The 25508-nt window shown below is 45.1% G+C and overlaps 1 protein-coding gene across 1 annotated transcript; it reads right to left on the reverse strand.

The window, feature by feature from the left end:
• Positions 1–14862: 14862 nt before the first annotated feature.
• Positions 14863–23563, reverse strand: GAGE10 (G antigen 10). The gene is made up of 5 exons (XM_087859799.1): positions 23484–23563; positions 20749–20840; positions 19995–20103; positions 17258–17383; positions 14863–14933 (listed from the first exon to the last, which is right to left on the reverse strand). The coding sequence occupies exons 2-5, from the start codon at positions 20830–20832 to the stop codon at positions 14911–14913; spliced, it is 342 nt and encodes a 113-aa protein (XP_087715925.1). The 5' UTR covers positions 20833–20840; positions 23484–23563; the 3' UTR covers positions 14863–14910.
• Between the last annotated feature and the right edge of the window lie 1945 nt (positions 23564–25508).

Here is a 25508-nt window from a genome sequence, read left to right on the forward strand (position 1 = left end):
CCCACACAATGGTTTGTTCCGGAGTAGACGCCCCCTACCCAGTGGTACCTCCCAGAGCTGACTGTTCCATCTCTACCTCCTAAAGGGGTATAACCTGGGAGGACGGTTCTATCTTGGACAGTTCATCCCTACCTCCTGTAGGCCCCCTAGTGGTATGATCAAGGAGGCTTCTATGCTAATACCCTGTGAACCATTTCTCCTCCTCCTCCTCCCCCCACTCCCCAGTGGACCCTCCCATCCCTGTCCCCCGTGACGCATACACACTGCGCACGGACGTCCCCAAAGGGACCAATACCTGGCCCTGACCCTGAAGATCTTGCAGAGAACAAAGGCCAAGGAATATGGCCACCTGCCTCAAAGCTCCCACTCCAGGAATGGGCTGAGGATGTTGGTAATTGGATAGCATTGTGGCAACATCTGTCAAAATAAAAACTGGAAACTTCCTCCACTGGAATGTCATCTCCACCAAAGCACGAACGTGCTTTGAGGTCTCCCCAGCACCTAGAGCAGTGTCCATCACTTATTAGGCACTCTTGAGGCGTTTGTTGAACGAAGGACTCCCTTGACTCAGCGATTCTACTTCTAAGATTGTGCGCTAAAGAAACACACATGTGCACATAACTGTGTGCGCAAGGTTGGTATGAACAAACTACCGGAGGGAAACACTCTAAATGACCATTTATAGCTAATGATTTTCAGGGTAAAATTAATGACTGGGGTTCATGTTATACCAGACCTGGACATGATACAAAATGAGTGGGCCCCATATGTACCTGCAGGGGCGGGGGGGGGGCCTTCTACAGAAGACACAGTTACCAGGGAACAGCAGATAGAATGGGTGCATGTGTGCAGGGAAAATTGTGCAACTCCAAGAGGCTAGTGTCTGATCCCTATGGGAGGCATGGGGGCTGGGCTTTGCTCACCTCGTTTCTGGCTCCACATCACTCCCACGGCTATCGTACGTGAGTAGCCTTGGGGAGGACTGGGTATGGCCTGGGAAAGGACAGGTTTCCTGCTAAAGGATGGGGACCTAGCCATAGGACCACACTTTAAGGAATATTTGTAAGGAGGGGCACCTGGGTGGCTCAGTCGGTGAAGCGTCTGTGTTCAGTCAGGTGGTGATCCCAGGGTCCTGGGATCCAGCCCTGCATCAAGCTCCTTGCTCAGCGGGGAGCCTGCTTCTCCCTCTCCCTCTGCCTGATGCTCCCCCTGCTCATGCTCTCTCTCTCTGACAAATAAAATCTTTTTTAAAAAGATGTAAGGAAATAACTTTGGAGGGTAGTGCTTTGCTTTGCATGTGAGGAGACCATTACGTCTTCTTTCCCCACGTCCCTTCTTAAACTTCCATGGGCTGTACTTGTAACTCTGATTTTTTTCACTAGCAAGCATTTATTGAACATTCGTTATATGTCAGGACCTGTTCTAATTATATGAGTTAATATTTATATGAGTTAATACTTATGAGTTAAATATTTATACTCATATAAGACTCCTTACAACAACCTAATGAGACAGATAGTGTTGTTTTCTCCATTTTACAAATGAGGCACCTGAGAAACAGAGAGGTTTAGCAACCTGCCAGAGGTCACACAGCTGGGAAATCATGGAGCCAGGATTCAAACCAAGGCCATCTGCACCCAGCGTTCCATTCTCATACCTACAGACTGCACTGCCATTCCGTTTCTTTTTGCTGTGTGTGTACATATGTGTGAGCCTCCTGCACTAGACTTTGTGGCACATGAGGGTTTGTGTGGTGCCTGTGGGACTGCCAGATTTCCAGCAGTCAGCATGGACCTGACATCATGTGGGCATCCCTGAGCAGATGCTCACTTGGTGGCTAACGCCTCCTGCTTCCATCTTGAAGCAGACATCCAGAGTGCCCTCATTGTGGGCACCATGGGGAGTGAGCCTCTGTGTGCCTGACCCCAGGAAGAATGATCGGGGCAGCTGGGAGAGGCTGAAGGGCCAGGACCCCGAATGGGGCTTTAGCCTCTGGCCTGCTGTGCCCCAGGGCAGCTGGACAACCTGAGTCTGTTACCTGCTCTGTCTGGGCCTGAGTGGCCTCACTGGTGACAGGGGTGACAGAGTTTTCTGGGCCGTAGTGAAGATTGAGTTATCTGGCACCTATGAAGTACTTGGAATCAGCCATAAAAAAAGGGACAGCCTGCCATTTGCAATAACATTGATGGCCCCTGAGGACATTATGCTAAGTGAAGTAACGCAGACAGTCAGCTCAAATTTTTTGTAAGTTCAAATCACTTTTTTTTAAAGATTTTATTTGTTTATTTGACAGAGAGAGAGACAGCCAGCGAGAGACAGAACACAAGCAGGGGGAGTGGGAGAGGAAGAAGCAGACTCCCAGCAGAGGAGCCTGATGTGGGGCTCGATCCCAGAACTCTGGGATCGCGCCCTGAGCTGAAGGCAGACGCTTAATGACTGCGCCACCCAGGCGCCCCTCAAATCACTTTTTAAAAAAATATATTTTATTTCTTTGAGAGAAAGAGAGCATGAGCAGGGGGGAGAGGGAGAAGCAGGCTCCCCACTGAGCAGGGAGCCTATATGGGGCTCAATCCCAGGATCCCAGGATCATGACCTGAGCAGAAGGCAGACACTTAACCAACTGAGCCACCCAGGTGCCTCTCAAATCACTTTTGTTCTTAAATGAAATATTTTGTAAAGAAAAGATTCTATCACTACACAAAATCAGATACAATACACTGCCACAAAGATAACTATAAAAATAAACAATGGAAAACACCATATTTTATCAGGTCTAAAATGCCTTTTTTTTTCACATTTCAACATGCCAAAAATCAGGACGGCATCATACAGTCACTGAGAGGAGAAGGCATTGGGTCATAGTTTAACTACAGCATCCCTTTTTTCTTAAGTGTTACCTAAAATAATAGTGTGACTACATCTGAAACTAATGATGTACTATAGGTGGGCTAATTGAATTTAAATTTAAAAAATAAAATAATAGTGTGACACACAATCTATAACATCTGAGATTCAGTGAGACAGGATTTTTAAAAAACATTATGAAGGGGCACTGGCTGGCTCAGTTGGTACAGCATGTGACTCTCAATCTCGGGGTTGTGAGTTCAAGCCCCAAATTGGGCATGGAGCCTACTTTAAAAAAGTATGAAAACTTCAAATTTAAAATGAAGTTGTTTTAGGGGCACCTGGGTGGCTCAGTCAGTTAAGCATCTGCCTTCAGCTCAGGTCATGATCCCAGGGTCCTGGGATCGAGCCCCACATGTGGCTCCCCGCTCAGTGGGGAGTCTGCTTCTCTCTCTCCCTCTCCCTCTGTGCTCTCTCTAATAAATAAATAAAATCTTTTAAAAAATAAATAACTTTGTTTTAGGTAATCAGAGATCTATTGGATTTGCAGTGTCCTAAGCACCTTTCCCCCAGCTTTACTGAGATATAATTGGCATATAACATTGTATAAGTTTAAGGTGTACAACATAATGATTTGATGTATGTATATATTGCTAAATGATCACCACAATACGTTTTTTTAAAGATTTTATTTATTTATTTGAGAGGGAGAGAGAGCATGAGCGGGGGGAGGGGCAGAGGGAAAAGCAGAGTCCCCACTGAGCAGGGAGCCCAATTCGGGGCTTGATCTCAAGACCCCAAGATCATGACCCCAGCCGAAGGCAGACGCTTAACCCACTGAGCCACCCAGGCTCCCTGATCACCACAATAAATTTTGTTAACATCTATCACCTCACATAGTTACAATTTTTTCCTTATGATGACAACTTTTAAGATCTAATCTCTTGACAACTTTCAAATACACAGTACAGTAGTGTTAACTAGAATCACTATGTGGTACATTAGACCTCCAGAACTTATGTATCTTATAACTGGAAGTTTGTACTTTTGACCCCCCCCTTCACCCATTCCCCAGCCCCCCACCTCTGGCAACCACCAATTTGTTCTCTGTTTCTATGAGGTTTTTGTTTTTGTTTTTAGAATTCACATATAAGTAGATCGTATAGTATTGGTCTTTCTCTGTCTGAGTTACTTCTCTTAGCATAATGTCCTCAGGGGCCATCCATGTTATTGCAAATGGCAGGCTGTCCCTCTTTTTATGGCTGATTCCAAGTACTTCGTAGGTACCAGCTCACTGAATCCTCACTAGGCCCCCTTAGAAGAAAACCTGGTCACCAATGAGGCCACTCAGGGCCAGACAAAGCAGGTAACAGACTCGGGTTGTCCAGCTGCCTTGGGGCACGGCAGGCCAGAGGCTAAAGCCCATAAGGACAGCCACGGGAACACTAATGTGATCAAGTGGCCCCCATCCCTCCCAGGGGCCCTTCTCTGTGCTCACAGACCCAGCCCTGCACAGTGTCATCCCACCTCCTGATGGGACACTCACCGCAGCTCCTCCTCTCAGAAAACCTGCCCTTTACCCTCAGCCCTGGGGAATTGCCCAGGGACTGCCAGTCTGGAGCTGGAGATTCACCTGCATCCTGGAGAATTTTCAGTTCCTCCCTAACAGGGACGTTATGACAGACCCCTGCGGGATGAAGGAAAGAGCTCTATCCTGAACAATGTTGTGCACTTGCAGGGAGCAGGAAAGGTCCAGAGTGAGTGCTCTGAGGCACAGCTGGGGTGCTGCTTGACAGGACGAAAATGGGAGCGACGGGGTGTACCTGAGACCCCGAGACTAGGGCTGGGGAGGGAGCTAAAGAGGCTCCTGGGGTGGAAGGGGATGCCTGGTGGCTGGCAGGTGGTGATTTGGGAACAGATATGTTAAGAGGTCCAGAAGTCCTGGTCCAGACATCTCCGCCATTCACCCTCTGCTGCTCACTCCCCACCCCAGATGCCCACAGGAAACCATCACTCCCCCTGGCTGCCTCCTGCTCACCCTCAACAACTGAGGCCACTTTAATGGCGGGGGACAGGACCGTGGCTGTTTCTGCATTAGCTGTGGCGCTGTGTGTAAGGCGTCCACCACATGTGTTGAGGGTCATAATCTCCCAAATTATGTGGATACGTAAGCCCTGAGTTATATAGATTACATCACAACTATAAGACACCACATTCTCTGTGTGTGTGTGTCTGTGTGTCTGTGTGTGCGTGCGCACGCATGTATGTGGGAAGGAGAAGAAGAGGGAGGGAGGGAAGGAGAGAGAAAGAGAGAGAGGCAGAGACACAAAGAGAAACAGGGAGCCAAATAACCTCTCTGTAGGTGCAATAACGATAGACGTTTGGCCACTAGCAGACCCTAAAATCCACCCTACAGTTCTAGATCCATAAAGAATCCACTTTAAGGAGGCCTCCCCTGACCCCTCCAGGGGTCATGGTCGTAACTTGAGGCAGTGATTAAATGCAGATGATGGACAAAGCCTTATTTCTAACCCTGACTCCTCCACTACCTCCCATCTGCATGACATTGGGCTAATCCGATAACCTTGCTAGGCTTCTGACTCTCACTTGTAAAATGGGGCTGGTGGTGCCTCTACTCCCCGCAAAGCGCCAGCACATGGCAAGCTCAGGGTAAATGGTAACTGGTATTACCAACTCTGTCAGTATTATTACTATTGTTCCCAGTGGTCATTGACTGTTGCTGTATTTTTCTCCTTTGTGAGACAGTGACCTTGCTGCTCTCAGAGGTAGGCCAAATCCTTTCACTTCTGTGGACCACTGTGGGGACAGTGGCAGCCACCATAAGGGCTTAGAGGAGGGAAAGGAGGTGCGATACCCAGAGCAACGACCCCCGTCCCAAGTTGCTCACATCCTAATCCCCAGAACCTGTGAAGATGTCACCTCGAATGGCCGAAGGGACTTTGCGGGTAGGATTAAATTAAGCATCGAAATGAGGAAATCATCCTGGATTATTTGGGGGTCCCCAGTGTAATCACAAGAATCTTTGAAAGGAGGCAAGAGAGTCAGTGTGCATATGACCATAATCGGGGTCATAACAAAATTTTAAAACACATTTGAAAGAACTGAAATAAGGCACAGTATGTTCTCTGATCATAATGGAGCAAAACTAGAAATCAATGACAGAAAAATACATGGACTATTCACCAAATGTTTGAAAATTAAAGACACATACACATAACCTATGGGCACATGAAAGAGTAAGTCACCAAGCAAATTAGAAAATATTTTGGGGGCGCCTGGGTGGCTCAGTCAGTTAAGCGTCTGCCTTTGGCTCAGGTCATGATCCCGGGGTCCTGGGATGGAGCCCTGTGTAGGGCTCCCTGCTCAGCGGGGAGTCTGCTTCTTCCTCTCCCTCTGCCCCCCTACCCCATGCACTCTCTCTCTCTCAAATAATAAATAAAATTTTATCTTTTAAGAAAGATAAAAAAAAAGTAGGGGAAACCTAGCAAGGCTGTTCTTTCAGATTCTTCTCAGGATCCCTTTGTCTTCAGAGAAAAGGATGCACCTTTCCTCTGGGTATAGGGAGGGCACCTGTCACATGAGAGTCTTATGACCTGTTTTGGGAGAAAAAGGCAAAGGGAAGGTTAGAGTTACCTTCCTGCTTCTGCTGTTTTCTCAAATTCCTTCACCTGAAAATATTCAGTATGCCAAGGTACCGTATTTTGGAGTAGAATGTCCTGATCCCCATCAAGGCCTCCCATCAATGATCTAAGCTTCCACGTTACAAAATCAGAGACAAATAAACCTAAAGCAAGTAGAAGGAAGGAAACAGTAAAGATAAGCAAATAAATTAAGAAAAATAAAAAACAGAATATCAATAGGAAAAAATCAATGAAACCAAAAGCTAGTTCCTTGGAAAGATCAATAAAATTGACCAAACTCTAGCCAGACTGACCAAAGACACAAACAAGCAAAGCACAAAGAGAAGACAAACTACCAATATCACCAATGAAAGAAACATAGAGGGGGAAATGGGGAATTGGTGTTTAATGAGTACAGGTTTTCAGTTTTACAAAATAAAAGAGAGTTCTTGGGGCACCTGTGTGACTCAGTCGGCTAAGCATCTGCCTTGGGCTCAGGTCATGATCTCAGGGTCTGGTCATGATCTCGGGGTCCGGGGATCAAGCCCCTCATTGGGCTCCCTGCTCAGCAGGGAGTCAGCTTCTTCCTCTGCATCTGCCCCACCCTCCTGCTCATACTCTCTCTCAAATAAATAAAATCTTTAAAAAAATACAAAATAAAGAGAGTTCTGGAGATGCATGGTGATGGTTCACAAAAATGTAAATGCCACAGAACTACACACCTGAAAACCGTTAAGATGGTAAAATCTGTGCTATATATTGTACCACAATTTTTAAATACCTAACTAATTTTAAAAACACAGCAGTGGCCAAAGAAGACTGTTGCAGTGAAGGAGGCAGCCCTTTACCCACAACTGCTGCAAATACTCATCCCACGGGTCCTGGAATTCCAGGTGCCCAGGGCTCTTGGAAGAGCTGGTACCTCTTTTTGGAATTCATCCCAGGGTTCTCAATCTCTTGATGCCCAGCAGACACATCTAGCAGTCTCTGGTCCTCCTGAGGTCTTTGTCCTGGTGACATAGAGCAATTTGTGCAATTATTTACCTTGCCTGGGACTATGATCCCAGCAGCCTAGATAAGTATCTCTTCTGCAGGGTGCCCAGGCTGAGGGAGCTGACCAATCTTCAGGCTGACTTCTGACCCAGGCACACAGCTCCTGGTAAAGGCCTGGGATCCAAAGCTTGAGCAATAAAAAGAGATTTCCAACACCATTAATGGATAGACTGCTGTCTAAACAGACCAGACAGATAGCAGGGATTTGTCTTTTTCTGTAAGAAAAAAAAAAATCTCCCCACCTTTCTCATCACCTGTACTTTGTTTTCCCTTTGAGGGCCTCCTCACCCAAATTTCTGAATCAAAGACAGTCATCAGGTGACTTGGGGAGAACAGATATCAGCCAGTTTTTCCTGGGTTTCAGCTTGCCCCATGTTTAGCTTAGCTCGAAGAAAACACTCCAGCTGAAGTCAATACCAATCTAAGATTTCCTGCTCCCCATGAGCCGTCTTTTGTCCTTTTCGAAAACACTTAGGTTATTGTCAAGGCTTACGAGTGCCAGGGCTTGTAAAGCTATGGGCAACATACAAGGCCAGTGGTCTCTAAACCCTTCCACACGGAAGGGAAGGATGAGATTCCAATATTTCATAGTAAGTTCCCGTAATATTGGTATCAGAACCCAACAAGGGGAGCTGCATCAGGTAAGCTGTATGTTTATATTCTAAGCATTCACAAATTAAAAGGTAGAGAAGTAGATTCTTTTTGCTTTTGATCTTTTAAAAATTGTTAGTAGGGGCGCCTGGGTGGCTCAGTCAATTGGCCATCTGCCTTCAGCTCAGGTCATGATCCCAAGGGTCCTGGGATTGAGCCCCACATCAGGCTCCTTGCTCAGTGGGGAGCCTGCTCCCCCTACTTCTGCTCTCTGTCAAATAAATAAATAAGATTTTTTTAAAAAATTGTTACTGAAGTGAAGAAAAGTAGCTTTTTAAATATGTCTTGGAAATCTGGTAACTAATAAAAAGCATTCAATATGGAAGACAATAAAAAAAATGTTGAGCAGATCTTCCATAGAGTTGCATAAACAGACAAAAGGCGTGGAACAATAAAAAATAAAGTCTTAGGGGCATCTGGGTGGCTCAGTCAGTAGAGCATGTAACTCAGGGTTGTAAGTTCGAGACCCAGGTTGGGTGTAGAGATTACTTAAAAAACAAAATCCTCACAAAAAATAAAAAAATAAAGTCTTAGTAAAGGTAATCTAGGATTAGATTAAGAAAACTTCCAGATACCGAGAGCGGAGAAAAAAGCAGAGAAAATTATCAAAAAAAAAAAAAAAAAGGCAAGAATGATCCTTTAAAAATGAAGGGCATGAGTATCCAACACAAATGAATAAAAACATAGACAAAGGTATATTACTGTAAAATTTCAGAAAATAAATAAATAAACACACCCCTAAACAAAAAGATCACAAACAACCCAATAAAACATGTATAGGAACTCTGAACAGACAAGAATATACATGGATGAAAATTAACACATGAATATATGCCCAATAGGTTGAGCAAATTAAAACTCCAAGGAGATACCACTACACCTTTTAAAGATTTTATTTATTTATTTGACACAGAGAGAGCACGGCACGCAGAGGGAGAAGCAGGCTTCCCACTGAGCAGGGAGCCCGATGTGGGGCTCGATTCCAGGACTCTGGGATCATGAACTGAGCCAAAGGCAGATGCTTAACGACTGAACCACCCAGGTGCCCTACTACCCATCTTTTAGAATGGCTAAAATTAAAAAGACTGACCACCCCAAGTGTTCGTAAGGATGTGGAACAACTAGAACCTTCATGCACTGCTGGTGGGAATGCAAAATTTTATTGATATTTTGAAAACTAATTAGGCAGTTTGGCACTGACGCTGTAAAAAAAAAGTTAAATAAACAAACTCCTGATGAATTAAAGAAAAAGAACTTATGGGACAAGAGGAGCAAGGAAAATTATTTATGGTGAATGTGAATGAAGACAGAAGACAATATAAAAAGCAAAGAGAGGAGAAGTACACAGGGGTTCAAAGAGTTTGGGGTTGAAAAGTGGCTGCACCTTGAAGAAGATACTTTCTTCTCTTATCCTCAAATACCTCATCTACATAATGAGGATAATTAAGCAGTAAGATTATTTTTTAATGAAAAAGGGATAATAACGGATTGAAATGTATTTATAGTGCAACAGTACCTAGAGGACACACAGGATCTCCTCGGAGAAGCCATTCCTGACCTCCTGGGTTACAGGGCTCCCTCCTCTGTGTTCTGAGAGCCCTCTGGCTCTCCCCTGCATGGCTGTCATCAAATTTGCTCTTGTGGGTAGTTCTCTGGTCATTAACTATGAGCTGTTTGAGAACTTACCCCATATGAATCATTCCTATGTCCTCAGAGGCTGCCTAGCCCAGAGCAAGGAGCCTGATTCCAGCAAGTGCTCAAAGGTTTTTTTGGTTTTGGTTTTTTTTTTTTTTTTAATTTGTTTGACAGAGAGAGAGAGCACAAGTGGGGGAGTGGCAGGCAGAGGGAGAGGGAGAAGCAAGCTCCCCACTGAGCAAGGAGCCTGCTGTGGGGCTCCATCCCAGGACCCTGGGATCATGACCTGAGCCAAAGGCAGATGCTTCACCAACTGAGCCACCCAGGTGCCCCTGGTTTTGGTTTGGTTTTGGTTTTTGGTTTTTGTTTGGTGACGATAATGTATGCTACTCACCTAATAAAGTATAGCCAATGATGGCGTTCAGGACACACTACCCCCAAAATATGGTACCTTGGTCTATTGAATATTTTAGCAACAGGAATTCGAGAAACTGAAGGTGCAGGCAGGATTTTCTGAACTTTCCCTGCAACAGGTCATAAGACTCTCATGTGAAAGGTGTCCTCTCTATACCCAGGAGCATCCTTGAGCGCCTGGGTGGCTCAGTCGGTTAAGCATCTGCCTTTGGCTCAGGTCATGATCCTGGGGTCCTGGGATTGAGCCCCGCATTGGGCTTCCCCTGCTCAGTGGGGAACCTGCTTCTCCCTCTCCCTCTGCCTGCCACTCCCCCTGCTTGTGTGCTCTCTCTCTGTAAAATAAATAAAATCTTAAAAAAAAAAAAGTATTCTTCTCTCAAAAAACACTAACAGGGATCCAAATGGACAGGCCCTGCTGTTTCCCCTAATTTACTACACTCGGTTCATACCTTTTCTTGTCCTATCACGTTTTTCCATGACTTTCCACTCTTCAAATCTAGCATAAAAATGCTCATGTGTAGGGGCGCCTGGGTGGCACAGCGGTTAAGCGTCTGCCTTCGGCTCAGGGCGTGATCCCGGCATTCTGGGATCAAGCCCCACATCAGGCTCCTCTGCTATGAGCCTGCTTCTTCCTCTCCCACTCCCCTTGCTTGTGTTCCCTCTCTCGCTGGCTGTCTCTATCTCTGTCAAATAATAAATAAAATCTTTAAAAAAAATGCTCATGTGTAACCACCTCCTCAGGTCATGTAAAACTTACTGCATTAAATAAATTTGTTTTTCTCTTCACAATCTATCTTGCTACTTGATCAGATCAGCCCTCATGTATGGGCTGCATCGGCTCATTCACTAAAATGTTCCCATATACAGAAGTGTAGATGACCAGACCAGGCTCTCAATACCTTTTGGATCAACACAACAGTGCTGGTCTGACTATCTGTTTTTAAGTGTGAGACAAACCTGCTTATTGTAGTGTTAAGTGTTGAGGTAGAGGTCACCCAGCCTCCTATCGGCAGGATCGCATAAGCAAACCCAGTGACCAGTGGACATAGGAATCCAGGTGGCCTCTTTCACTCTGAGAGGGAGTCTCCTCTCCTGGTTTTCCTCCTGCTTCCTGGCCACCCCACTCACTGTTGTTTCCTAGCTCCCTTCCCTGTGTTTCTCCTTTGCACTTCAACTGCTTTTCTGTTAATGTCTGTCTGGCCCACCAGTGTGATGGACCCAGAGCAAGCACCATATTCATCATATTCTCTTATTCATCACAGCAATCACTGTAATTCCTATTTTCAAAATGAGGAAACTCGGGGCCCCTGGTGGCTCAGTTCCTGGGATCGAGCCCTGCATCGGGCACTTTGCTCAGCAGGAAGTCTGCCTCTCCCTCTCCATCTGCCTCTCCCCCAGCTCATGCTCTCGCTCAAATAAATAAAATCTTTTCTAAAAATAAGGAAACAGACCTAAAGGACATCCAAAGGATGTAAATGCCTTTTGCACCATCACAGTTAGTGTCAGAGCCAGGACCGAAAGCCATGCCTAGTTCAAGGCACAGCCTGTAAGGAGACAGAGCAGGTAGGATCCAAGTTGTTTTGCCTCAGCCAGTCCCCCTGGCTCCTTTTCCTATTCTTCTGAGGCCCTCATTTTTTCAGCCAGTTTTACAACCAGGTAACCCCTCACCTATCTTGTGGCAAATGGGGACCCCTGACATTTATTCTCTTTGTATCTGAACCTTGGAATTTCAGTCCTTTGGGGCCAGGAAACATTTTTAAACCTCTGTTAGAGGGAGAATAAATAATTGCTTTCTGTAATACCCTGCCATTCCCTAAGCAGAATAGGTTCTAAGTAGGATATTCTTTCACAACTGTTTTAGGTTTCATTTCAGAACTATTTTATGGGGGTTAAAGATACAAATGGGGTCTCAGAGTTATAACTTGCTGTCATTGCATATAGAAATAGGGGTAGAAGGCTGAAATCAGGCAGTTAAGGAAGATTCTGAGTGAGCTCTATTAGGCAAATGGGAGATTTTGATGAAGATTTGTGCCTGTTCCCTCCCATCTCTGAATAATTTTGAAGGACAGATATGTTTGCAGGAGATGTAGCATTTTACCATGAAGCTTGTGGCGCAAGCTCTTTTCTGTCTCCCCATAAACAATGGTCTCAAATGGCTTTAGTACTCCAGTTGTATTTTTCTGTAGCACAAGATAATCATGGGATTTTTAAATTTTTTTTTTTACCAATAATTTCATCTGGGGCACCCCATGAGGTCTGTTTGGCATGTATTAGGAAACCCTTCAAGATAAGGACAAAGCTTTTTAGGGGTGCTTGGGTGGCTCAGTCGTTAAGTGTCTGCCTTCGGCTCAGGGCCTCATCCTGGAGTCCTGGGATTGAGCCCCGCATCGGGCTCCCTGCTCCGCTATGAGCCTGCTTCTTCCTCTCCCACTCCCCCTGCTTGTGTTCCCTCTCTCGCTGGCTCTCTCTGTTAAATAAATAAAATCTTTTTAAAAAACTATTTAAAAAAAGAACAAAGCCTTTTAAATCAAATTATATATATAGATAGATATAGATATATATATAGATATAGATATAAACATTTACATAAACAGGGTGCCTGGGTGGCTCAGTCGTTTAAGTGTCTGCCTTCTGCTCAGGTCATGATCCCAGGGTCCTGGGATCGAGCCCCACATTGGGGCTTCTCCCTCCCCCTCTGCTGCTCCCCCTGCTTGTGCTCTCACTCTGTCAAATAATAAAATCTTTAAAAAATATTTACATAAACGTCAGATTGTAACTAAAATCATCATATAGGTCATCAGTTCTTCCTTATCCCATTTCGGAAGGTTTTACGGAGAAAAGATCAAGGGCTTTTAATTTAGAACTTCAATCCGCAAATCTGCTTCTTACTGAAGTCAAGAGATGGTCGATCCTGGGACAATTCTGACTTCCCTTCTTTGAAAGGATTTGATAACATCAAAAATGTACAGAACCTAGTACAGAGAAGTATCTAACGGATGATGCACAGCCTATGTGAGTTATTATTCTTGTTATTAAACAGCTCAGTAAATAGAGCTGTTTAACTGTACACAGCTCTGGGTTGGTCAGCAATTCACAATCCTAAAGCACAGATCAAAATTATCTAGGATAGTGAAAAAGCCAAGAATTTTAACTTTCTGGATACAGAAGATTAATACCGGCATAGAAACAGGAGCAGGTAGCTTTCAGAGTGAGAGCATCATTACAGGTTATCCTGCAGGGAATCTGGGAACCTCACAAAGTTTCAAGAGACGGGAACCTGGAGCTGCCCCCCTTCAGTCACTGCCCTTTATGTATGGTCTGGCTTTGAAATAGAGGAGTGATCCAGAAACAGCGGACTCTGAAGCCTAGCCCTAAAGTGCTCACCGCGTTGGAGTTCCAGAAAATAGAAAAAAACATTTTACATCCCAGTTCATTTTATGAAGCTAGCATAACCTTGATGCCAAAGTCCAACAAAGAGTACATAAAAATTAAAAAATAGGCTAGTGTCACTCATGAGGACATACATTAAAATCCTGAATAAATCATTAGGACATAGATCACTCATGATCAAGTTGTTCATCCTAGGAATGCAAAGTTGGCTTAAACATAGAAACTTGCCAACGCAGTTCACCACATTAACAGGAAAAAAAATCTTACGATCATCTCAATAAATGCCCTATGTGTTTGCTGACATTCAACACATATTCAAGATGAATACTACCAGCAAATTAGGAATGGACTAGAATGACTTCACTCTGATAAACTGCATCTACAAAAAATGTACAATGAACATCATGGTAAAATGTTGAATATTTTCCATTTCTAATCATGAAGAACACAGGGATGTCCCCAGTCACCAGTCCTATTCAACTGGGTGTGTCTGCCTAATGCCAAGAATGACAGAAGGAAATAAAAGGTATGTTTAAAATGGCAGAAACAAAAATTAAATGAAGAAAAAAATAAAATGGCAGGGGGGCGCCTGGGGGCACAGCGGTTAAGCGTCTGCCTTCGGCTCAGGGCGTGATCCCGGCGTTCTGAGATCGAGCCCCACATCAGGCTCCTCCGTTGGGAGCCTGCTTCTTCCTCTCCCGCTCCCCCTGCTTGTGTTCCCTCTCTCGCTGGCTGTCTCTGTCAAATAAATACATAAAATCTTTAAAAAATAAAAAATAATAAAATAAAATGGCAGGAACAAAACTTATTATTCAAAGATCGTGTGATTATGTCTTTTGAAAATTGAAAAGGATCTCAAGATAAAGATAAACTTTTGGTACTATTAAGCATATTTAGCAAGATGGCCAGATAGAAAAAGGAACATACAAAAATCATGTCTCATTTTCTTTGGGCAAATACCCAGTAGAATTACTGGATCATAAGGTAATTCTATTTTTAGCTTTTTTAGGAACCTCCATACTATTTTCCACAGTGTTGAATCACTAAATTGTACACCTGAAACCACCATAACACTGTACATTAGCTCTACCAGAATTTAAAAAATTAAACTTTATAAATATAAAATTTCAAAAAAGTGCTATTTTCAATAACATCAAATTCCTAGGAATAAATTTAACAAAAGATGTGCAAGACTTTTTGGACAAAACTGCAAAACTTTATTGAGAGAATTTTAACCACTTCTAATACAAGAACAGCCCATGTGGTTTCAGCTTGTCTTCGTTTAAACCTGTGGTTTCCATTCACCTGTGAGAGAAACATAATGTTATTTTGCAGAACTTTATTCAGACAACACTAAAGGCATAGAAAGGGCACTTTCTAATGACACAAAGAAAGGGACAGTTCAAGTTCAGAATAGCTTAAACCCGATGCATTTACTCAGGTAGTTCTGAATAGAAAGCAAACATTTCTTATATTGTTAAGAATCCAACCAACCAACCAACGTGAAATCTAAGGAACAAAAGCAGCTTTTAAAAAGTTATCAATTACATGTTCAGATTTGACAAAACATTCAGAATACAGGGTATCTAAAACATTCATGTCATGCTTGGAATTGCTTGAGTGAAATAAACAGAAAAGCTAAGTACTGCTTTTGTTTTGACTCTGTTGTGGAAAGTGCAGAACTGTACTTTCAGCTAGTTTAGCCCTTATATGTGGTTGTTTTAAGTAGGGTGACCATCTGTCCCTGTTTTCACCCATATGCCTGCTGTAATTATGAACAGTGCCTCTTTATATGCTCCAAAGTGTGCCAGTTTACACACATTATATGGTCACACCAGTTTGAAGTCATTACCATCAAGGCAACCTCAAATTGTGAAGGAGAAACAGGACCATTTTTCAGTTTGGCCCAAAAAAGGGGGGGAAGGGGAAGATGAAAGGATGGGGGAGAAAAAGAAAGAAATTGGAAAACCAAATATATATTCAATATCTGTTAGTCTTGTTCAGATTTTTTATTGTGTATACTTGGCTTTTGTCCACATTCTTCAAAATTATGTAAACCAGTGGAGCCTCTATTCTTCAATGTTTTTTTAAAGCACAATCTCTTTGATTTGTTAGTCGGATCATTTTTCTTTTTTCCTAAAGATTCATGCCAGTCTTGGGGCGCCTGGGTGGCTCAGTCATTGGGTGTCTGCCTTCGGCTCAGGGTGTGATACCAGAGTCCTGGGATTGAGCCCCACATCAGGCTCCTTCGCTGGGAGCCTGCTTCTTCCTCTCCCACTCCCCCTGCTTGTGCTCCCTCTCTCGCTGGTTGTCTGTGTGTCAAATAAATCAATAAAATCTTTAAAAAAAAGATTCATGCCAGTCTTTTATTAAGAATCTCTCCTTGGGGGCTGCCTGGGTGGCTCAGTCGATTAAGCATCTGCTTTCAGCTCGGGTTATGATCCCAGGGCTCTGGGATCGAGCCCAAAGTTGAGTTCCCTGCTCAGCAGGGAGTCGTCTTCTCCCTCTGCCCCTCCCCCTGCTTGTGTGCAAGCTCTCTCTCGATCTCTCAAAAAAAAAAAAAAAAAAGGATCTCTCCTTGGGGTGCCTGGGTGGCGCAGTTAATCATCCATCTCTCAGTTTTGGGTCAGGTTGTGATCTCATGGTCATGATCTCAGGGTCGTGAGGTAGAGCCCAGTATCTGGCTCTGCACTGAGCTCAGAGTCTGCTTGAGATTCTCTCTCCCCCTCTCTCCTTACCCCTCCCCCCACGCTCACTCTCGCTCATAAAAATAAGTCTTTTTAAAAAAAAGAATCCCTCCTTTTCCCTTAGCAGCATTTTGTTGCCTTTTTGTTTTTTTATATTGGATGCTCATGTAATTTATTATTTTCTCCTTTTTTAATAACATATGTATTTAAGGCTACGTACTTCCTATGAGCACACTTTAAACCAAGTTCAGTAGGCTCCTGAAAGCAGTCTGAAAACTATCTTTTTAATGTAAACGGTCTAGTGGAATAGACCAGGAATGTAAAGTGAAAATATTTAGAAGACTAATGCAAGGTAATTTCTTCCCCAAACATCGAGTCTTTTCTTTAAATTCAAATGCTCCTGTAATTAATGGTGGGCGATTTGGAAAACACATACGTAAGACATACTTAAGTTACTACTCAGAAAAAACTTGTTATAGTCTTTGAACTTCAAATCTTTTTTTTGTTTTTTGGTGCAAAAAGGTGATTTTAGGGGCGCCTGGGTGGCTCAGTTGTTAAGCGTCTGCCTTCGGCTCAGGTCATGATCCCAGGGTCCTGGGATTGAGCCCCGCGTTGGGCTCCCTGCTCAGTGGGAAGCCTGCCTCTCCCTCTCCCACTCCCCCTGCTTGTGCTCGCTCTCGCTGTGTCTCTGTCAAATAAATAAAATCTTTAAAAAAGAAAGAAAAAATTGTTTTCCTATTTTGTAATTTATATGGCTTTGACCCAACTTACTTATATGCCTAATAGTCCGCAAGTCAGCCTTTTGGGGTCTGAACTACACTTCAAATAATTTTTAAATGGAAACTCGGTTAGTGAAGTAACAATGTCACCTCTGTATTATTAAAAACATGATATTGCAAAAAACAGACACCCTATACTTTACGTGCTTACTGGATTGCATACCTGCTTCCGGCATCTTAAGGGGCTCTAGGTTTGCAAGTCCTCTCCCCTTGACAGCAGGCCCATCTCCACGCTCACACCCAGTCTTGTCATGAGCCAGTTCCTTTGGATTCGGTTCCAGGGCAGGCCCTTGAAAATAAAAAGATGATCAATTTAAGAAGTAAAAGAAATATGAATAAGGAAATAATATTCATTCCCTCAGTGTTAGGAAATAAAATCCTCAGGCTAGTGTGGTAATAAATGTGATAAGAATTATAAGAGCGTTATTTCAGGCGTCCGTTACCAGAAACTAGTAAAGCAGGGTTTTATGACCCTCTTCCTTTTTCAAGACTGCCCCTCAGACAAACTCAGGTGTCCGTCCACTTTGTACTTCTCTATACTGTACTTGTGATTATACTTGCCAGAGACTGGAGTCTCTGCCTAGATTGTGAGTTCAAGGCTGAAAGCATGTCTCTCAATACTTAGCATGGTACATGGCAAGAGGAGATGCCAATTCAAGTTGAGGGGGATGCAAAGTCTTAAAGCCCAAAACTGATACACATCCTGCAAACCAACTGCTTTGTCTTCATCAAAAATGTGCAGAACCATCCGAGACTTCAAAAAAAAAACTAAATGTGGGGCACTTGGGCAGCTCAGTCAGTGAAGCATCCAACTCGTGATTTCAGCTCAGGTCATCATCTCAGCGTTGGAAGATGGAGCCCCATGCGCGCACACGTGAATCAGGCTCAGTGGGGAGTCGGCCAGAAGAGTCTTTCCCTCTGCCCCTCCCCCGCTCTCACTTGCGCACACGCATTCTTGCTCTCTTGCAAATAAATATTTAAAAAAACCTAAATGCAAATGCATGATCCTGAACTGGACTCTGATAAAAAAAAAATTACATGAAGGAAATTATCAGGACAACTGGGGAAATTTGAATATACACTGTTAATTAAATGACTATTTTCCCCACTGTCAAATTTCTGTACAGTGGTTAGCCCAGAGAACGACTTTTTCTTTGTTCTGAGAATATATGCGCACTAAAGCACTTAGCGTAAAGGATCATAATAGTTGAACTTTATGTAAATGACTCAACAGTAGTAATAGTAAACATGTCCATAACTGTGTGTGTTGAGCATATATATAAAGGAAAGGGAAGAGGATACGAAACCAAAGTGGTAAAAACTATTAACAACTGGTGAATCCAGGTGAAAATTCTATATAAATGTATATGTAATTGTACTATTCTTGTAACTTTTCTGGACATTTTGTGGTTTGCAACTACAAAGAAAAAAGAATATATGACCTTGTACTTCAGAAGACAGTAGTTACTTTAATTGTGGTTTAAAAATGCATAACATAAAATACCCCATCTGAACCATTTTTAAGTGTATAGTTCAGAATGGAGGGGCTTTTTTGCAACATTAGAAGCAACTAGGAATGGACTTTACATATTGTTTTCCTGTATTATGAAACCTTTATTTTAAATGACAATCTAAGGATAAACCATAATATATGTATAATTCTAGTATTTTGCCATAGTGTACTAAGAGCAGTGGGCAGTAACTCTACAAGTCTCAAGTCTACACCAGGATAGGATTTAAATTACAATTAAAATGTAATTTTCTGAAGAATTAGCTGAGTGTATTTGCAGACCTATGACAAATCTTATAGTGCCACTCATCCCCTATTGGGGTAACTGAAAACTTTCTTTGTTAAAATAAACTAAAGTTATACTTCGGTCCAAAGGCCCTATGTGTAATGTTCTGCAAGTGAATCCCATGCACAACAAAGAACCAAAAGGAACAGCAAAGCTAGAGAGTAACAAGAAGTCTACTATTTCACAGTAAGAATAAAGGCAGTAGGGTAGAAAGAAATGAATGGACATTGTGGTCAGTCATTTTCTAGAAACCTTTAGCACTGACCTGAATTCTGTAAAGATCTTGCTTCAAAATACTGTATACTGGGATACTATATATCTGAGAAATAATCTGTCTCCTATTAATCGTAGCACGGTTAATCTTTTGGTTTTTCTTTTCTTTTTTAAGATTTTATTTATTTATTTGACAGAGATAGAGACAGCCAGCGAGAGAGGGAACACAAGCAGGGGGAGTGGGAGAGGAAGAAGCAGGCTCATAGCGGAGGAGCCTGACATGGGACTCGATCCCATAACGCCGGGATCACGCCCTGAGCCGAAGGCAGACGCTCAACTGCTGTGCCACCCAGGCGCCCCAAGGTTTTTCTTTTTTTAAGATTTTATTTGAGAGTGTGAGTGAGCAAGTGAGAGAGACCATGAGCAGGGGTAGAGGGAGAAGCAGACTCCCGCTGAGCAGAGAGCCCGATGCGGGGCTCGATCCCAGGACCCCAGGATCATGACCTGGGCAGAAGGCAGTTGCTTAACTGAGACACCCAGGGGCCCCTCTTTTGGTTTTTCTAACCATAGAAGGATGTAAATGCCTTTTAAGAGCCACTTTAAAAAAATACAAATTTTGTTTTCAATAGCCAAATGCTCTCTTATAAACACAATCCTTGAAGCCTCAATTTTCTCATTTATAGAAACTTACTATAATGAGGAACTGCCCTAGGTTGCAAATTATATTCTCTTCACTATTCCAGCCAATTTTCAGGCAATGTTTGACATTCCTTTCTATCGTTGTCTTCCCTTCTGTTGCAAACATATCACGATGTATGAAGCACATTCATGTACGCACGCACGCGCACACACACCCCCCCCAGAGGGTATTCTTCTTCCCCTTCCCTTCACCTTGAACCACAGATGCTCCTTCATCCTTTTTCTCTTGATCAGGCATAATATCCTGACGCTCAGTCGGCGGCTCCTCCCCTTGAGGTTGCTCAGCCCCAGGCTGCTGGGCCTAGGGATATGCGCATGTGTATGTAAACAAAAAGTTGTGTTAACACACATCAGTAATAGACATAGAATACATAGATCTACTTGCTCGTAAGTAAATCTAAAGACATTTCACTGCTGGGGAAGATGGCAGGGTAGGCGGGTTCTAAGCTCACTTCATCCCATATATATACCCAGGTAATACAGGAGTGTAAATAACCCAGAAAAAAAGACCTGAGCACTGGCAGAACAGACTCTCCACAACTAGTAAAGAGGCCACATTGAAAAGGCATTTATAAAATGGTTTGATGGCCCCACCACCAACAAAAATCTAAAGACATTTCTCCAGTACTATTCAATATACTTATTCTTCATAAACATCCCTCTTCCCACAGAGGCTACTCCAAAAGAGTTACCCGCAAAGGCTTTGGAACCTATTTTCATCTACGCTGGGATGGATGTGTGCAATCTCTTGTTAATAAGCATGAAAAAAAGGTCATCAGGTATACTTCCCAGGAACACAACCACATCCATCCAGAAAATCTCAGAATGTAATGTGCCCGAATAAATGCTCCTTATCAGCATGGAAAAACCACAGCAATATATGCGAGTTCAACATTTTCACAAAAATAAAATTGTATTAATAAAAAACAAATATTCAAGTACTTACAACCACAGGCCCAACCGGCTGCAAAGAATTTTGATCATCTCGTCTTGCGCGAGGTCTAAATGTTGACCTCACTTGCCAATTCATACTTCGCACTGAAAACAGAATACTGGGATTTGGAAAATGCACTTGAGAGGATAGTTACATTTGCCCACTTCTGCGGCCAAATGGCAACATGAGCTTTTTCCCCCCCAACACTGAGAATATTTTGAAAGTCTAATGGTAATTTAATTGTGCGTCTCTCCAATCACACCAAATCTGGCAGCTTGCAAAGGCAAAGATTCATGTCATGGCCAGGCTGACAGAGAAATAAGGCACACGATAAACACAAGAACATATTTCAAAAGGGATATGGGTTCACAACTTGATTCACCATCGTATTTAAGAAAATACCACCAAAGAATTAAGACTCGAGTAACTAGTACCACTGGCACGCTCTGATTTACCAAGCCCTTTCTTTCCACGCCTCCAATAAAGTTTTATTGGAATATTTAACCACATTCACTATTTATTGTCTGCAATTATTTTTGCACTAGAATTGCAGAGTGGAGTGCCTGCAATAAAAACTGTATGGGGCATTCTCCTCTCTTGGTCCTCTGGTACACTTCAAGTCTCAGGGATGCAACCCCCTAACATTCCCCGTTTCTAGGGCCTTTCTTTACCACAGGACCTGCAACTTACCCAGGGCCCCTCAGACCCTGAGGACTCCCGAGTCTGTGCCTGGGTGCAGTTCCTTGTGCCTCCAGGACTCCAATACCTCAAATAATGCCCCCAAGACTAGCTCTACCTTCACCTGACCCCCATTTGTCCCCAGCTCACCCTCCTCCCTTGTCCTGCCCTGCCACCCCATCAACGGCCATGGCATATGTGATACCTGTGAGAAGACCACCTCAAGGGCTTTCTTCCTCAGGGGCCAGGAACCACACTGCCCTGACCCCCCCCCAAAAAAAAAACTCGTTCCCTCCTCACACTCACACTTAAACTGTTGGAAAAACTCATCTGCCGACCTTCCAATTAAGTCTTGGACAGCAAGAAAAGAATCCAAACACTAAGACAAGCCCCACACAGTTCAATACCCAGAATTCTCTGCACATACCCCACAACTGTAGGTGAAGATGCAGCAGTGCCGTGCATGCAACATTGCTTCCCCAACCCCCTGCCCGGGTCCCACTGGAGATTCCTAAATTTTCCTTCTGTCAGCAGTTCCTAGTGCCTCCATGACAGCCCCAACCCCTGTGAAAAAGATGATGATCTTGAAGACCTTCTTCTGCAGAGGCCAGGAACCACACCATCCCTACTAGCCCAAAGCCTGATGGCTGATCCCTCACACTCACACTTAAATTCTTGGGAAGACTAATATGAGAACCTATAAACTGAGTCTCAGGCAACGAGAAAGAATAGAGATAGCAGGATGCAAGCCACCCAGCTGCACAACTAGAACCCACTGCACTTGTCCCATGCAAATAGCCGCTGAAAAAGAGCATAGCAGTGGACATGCGCAGAGTCCGGTAGCGACACATGGGCGTGGCTTCCCCATGCCTTCATCCAGGCCCCACCCCGCATTCCCACATCGGCCCTCTGTCGGCAGTTCCTGGCACCTGCAGGGCTCAGATACCTCAAATCATACCCCCAAGATGCCCGATCTTCAATCTTATCCCCATCATCCTCCCTCATCCCACACCCACCAAGAAAGACAATGGCCATGCCGTGGAGACACCTGGAGGAAAAGGAAGACAACCCTGAGGACCTTCCTCCTTGGAGGCCAAAAAAACACACCACCCCTATCCACCCAATCTACTGGCTCATCCTCCACACTTAAATTACTGGGAGGACTGATCCGGAGACTGCCTAACTGAATCTCAGACACCAAGAAAGATTCCAGACAGACGCGACCGGCACAGCTCTACATCCCAAGCAAATGGCCGACTAAAAAGCGCATGCTACTGCGCAGGCGCACTGCGAACCACATGGGATGGGGAGCTGGCTTCCCCACTTCCTCATCCGGGCCCCACTGAGCATTCCTAATCTGCCCTCTGTCGGCACTTCAGTGTGCCTCCGCAACACAAAATACCTCAACATGGCCCCAAGACGCCCCATCTTTATCTCACCCCCACCACCCACCAAGAAAAACAATACCCAGGGCTGCGGAGACACCCAGAGGAAAAGGAGGACAATCTCGAGGGCTTTCCCCCTTGGAAGCCAGAAAACACACCACCCATACCCACCCAAAGCCTACTGCATCCTTCTTTACACTTAAATTCCTGAGAGGACTGACCCGGAGACCTACCAACTGAATCCCAGACACCAAGAAAGATTCCAGACAGACAGACGCGACCGGCACAGCTCTGCACCCCAAGCAAATGGCCGACTAAAAAGCGCATGCTACTGCGCAGGCGCACTGGAACCCGCGTGGGGGGGGGGAAGTGGCCTGGTTTCCCCACTTCCTCATCCGGGCCCCACTGAGTATTCCTAATCCCTCCTCTGTCGGCAATTCTTAGTGCCTCAGAGACACAAACACCTCAAATCGAGCTCCCGAGAAGCCCGATCTTCATCTCACCCCCACCTCCACAACCCACCAAGACAATGGCAATGGCTGTGGAGACACCCAGAGGAAAAGGAAGACAATATCGAGGGCCTTCCTCCTTGGAAGCCAGAAAGCACACCACCTCTACCCACCCAAAGCCTAATGGCTCCTTCTTCACACCTAAATTCCTGGGAGGACTGATGCGGAGACCTACCAATTGAGTCCAGACACCAAGAAGGAATCCAGATGGTAAGACGCGATCTGCACAGTTCTGCACCCAGACCACACCGCACGAACCCTACGCCAATGGCCGATTAAAAGCGCGTGCTACTGCACAGGCGCACTGGGACCCATGCGGGGGAGGAGCTGGCTTCCCCACTTCCTCATCCGGGCCCCACTGAGCATTCCCAATCAGCCCTGTGTCGGCAATTCTTAGCGCCTCCAGGACAGAGACTTCAAATCAAGCTCCCGAGAAGCCCGATCTTCAACTCACCCCCACCCCCACAACCCACCAAGAAAGATATTGGCAATGCTTACGGAGACACCCAGAAGAAAAGGAAAACAACCTCGAGGACCTTCCTCCTAGGACCTCAGAAAACACACTACGCATACCCACCCAGTCTACTGGCTCATTCTGCACACTCAAATTCCTGGGAGGACTGATCCGGAGACCTACCAACTGAATGTCAGACGCCAAGGATTCCAGACGGAAAGAGGCGACCGGTTCGGCTCTGCACCCCAAGCAAATGGCCGACTAGCATGCTATGGCGCAGGCGCATTGGGACCCACGTGGGGGGGGGGTGCTGGCTTCCCCACTTCCTCATCCGGGCCCCACTGAGCATTCCTAATTCGCCCCCTGTCGGCAATTCATACTGCCTCCACAACACAGACACCTCAAATCATGGCCCTAAGGCGCCCAATCTTCATCTCACCACCAGCCACAATCCACCCAGAAAGACAACGACCAGGGCTGCAGAGACACCCAAAGGAAAAGGAGGACAATTTCGAGGGCCTTCCTCCTTTGAGGCCAGAAAACACACCACCCTTACCCACCCAATACCTACTGGCTCCTTCTTCACACTTAAACTCCTGGGAGGACTGATCCGGAGATCTACCAACTGAATCTCAGACACCAAGAGAGATTCCTTCAGAAGACGCGACCGGCACAGCTCCTCACCCCAAGCAAATGGCCGACTAAAAAGCGCATGCTACTGCACAGGCGCACTGGAACCCACGTGGGAGGGGGCTGGCTCCCCCACTTCCTCATCCGGTCAGCCACTGAGTATTCCTCATCCGGGCCCCCCCCGAGTATTCCTAATCCCTCCTCTGTCAATTTTTAGAGCCTCCACGACACAGATACATCAAATCAAGCCCCCGAGAAGCCCAATCTTCATCCCACCCCCACCCCCACAACCCACCAAGAAAGACAATGGCAATGCCTGTGGAGACACCCAGAGAAAAAGGAGGACAATTGAGGGTCTTCCTCCTTGGAGACCAAAAAGCACACCACCCCCACCCACCCAAAGCCTACTGACCCCTTCTTCACACTTAAATTCCTGGGAGGACTGATCTGGAGACCTACCAACTGAGTCTCAGATACCAAGAAGGAACCCAGACCGTAAGACGCGATCTGCACTGTTCCGCACCAAGACCACACCGCACGAACCCCACGCCAATGGCGGATTAAGGGCGAGTGCTACTGCGCAAGCGCACTGGGACCCACGTGGGGGGCAGGCTGGCTTCCCCACTCCCTCATCCGGGCCCCACGGAATATTCCTAATCCCCCCTCTGTTGGCAATTCTTAACACTTCCACAACACAAACACCTGAAATCAAGCTCCCGAGAAACCCGATCTTCATCTCACCCCCACCTCCACAACCCACCAAGAAAGACAATGGCAATGCCTGTGGAGACACCCACAGGACGAGGAGGACAATTTCGAGGGCCACCCTCCTTGGAGGCCAGAAAATACACCACCCTTACCCACCCAAAGCCTACCAGCTCCTTCTTCACACTTTAACTCCTGGGAGGACTGATCTGGAGACCTACCAACTGAATCTCAGACACCACGAAGGAGTCCAGACAGAAAGATGTGACCGGCACAGCTCTGCCCCGCCCCCCGCAAACGGCCGACTAAACAGCGCATGCCACTGCGCAGGCGCACTGGAACCCGCGTGGGAGAGGGTGCTGGCTTCCCCACTTCCTCATCCGGGCCCCACTGAGCATTTCTAATCCGCCC

Source organism: Ursus americanus, chromosome X (genome assembly GCF_024610735.1).
Source record: "Ursus americanus isolate L20-20 chromosome X, mUrsAme1.1.p, whole genome shotgun sequence".
Taxonomy (NCBI): Eukaryota; Metazoa; Chordata; class Mammalia; order Carnivora; family Ursidae; genus Ursus; species Ursus americanus.

Bases quoted from the DNA above. Each gene is read 5' to 3' on its own strand.
- GAGE10 (XM_087859799.1), bottom strand. From the start codon at position 20,832: ATGAATTGGCAAGTGAGGTCAACATTTAGACCTCGCGCAAGACGAGAT. The intron at 20,104-20,748 runs GTAAGTACTTGA...GCATATCCCTAG, and splicing joins AGCCGGTTGGGCCTGTGGTT to GCCCAGCAGCCTGGGGCTGA. The intron at 17,384-19,994 runs GTGAAGGGAAGG...TTTATTTTCAAG, and splicing joins AGGAGCATCTGTGGTTCAAG to GGCCTGCCCTGGAACCGAAT.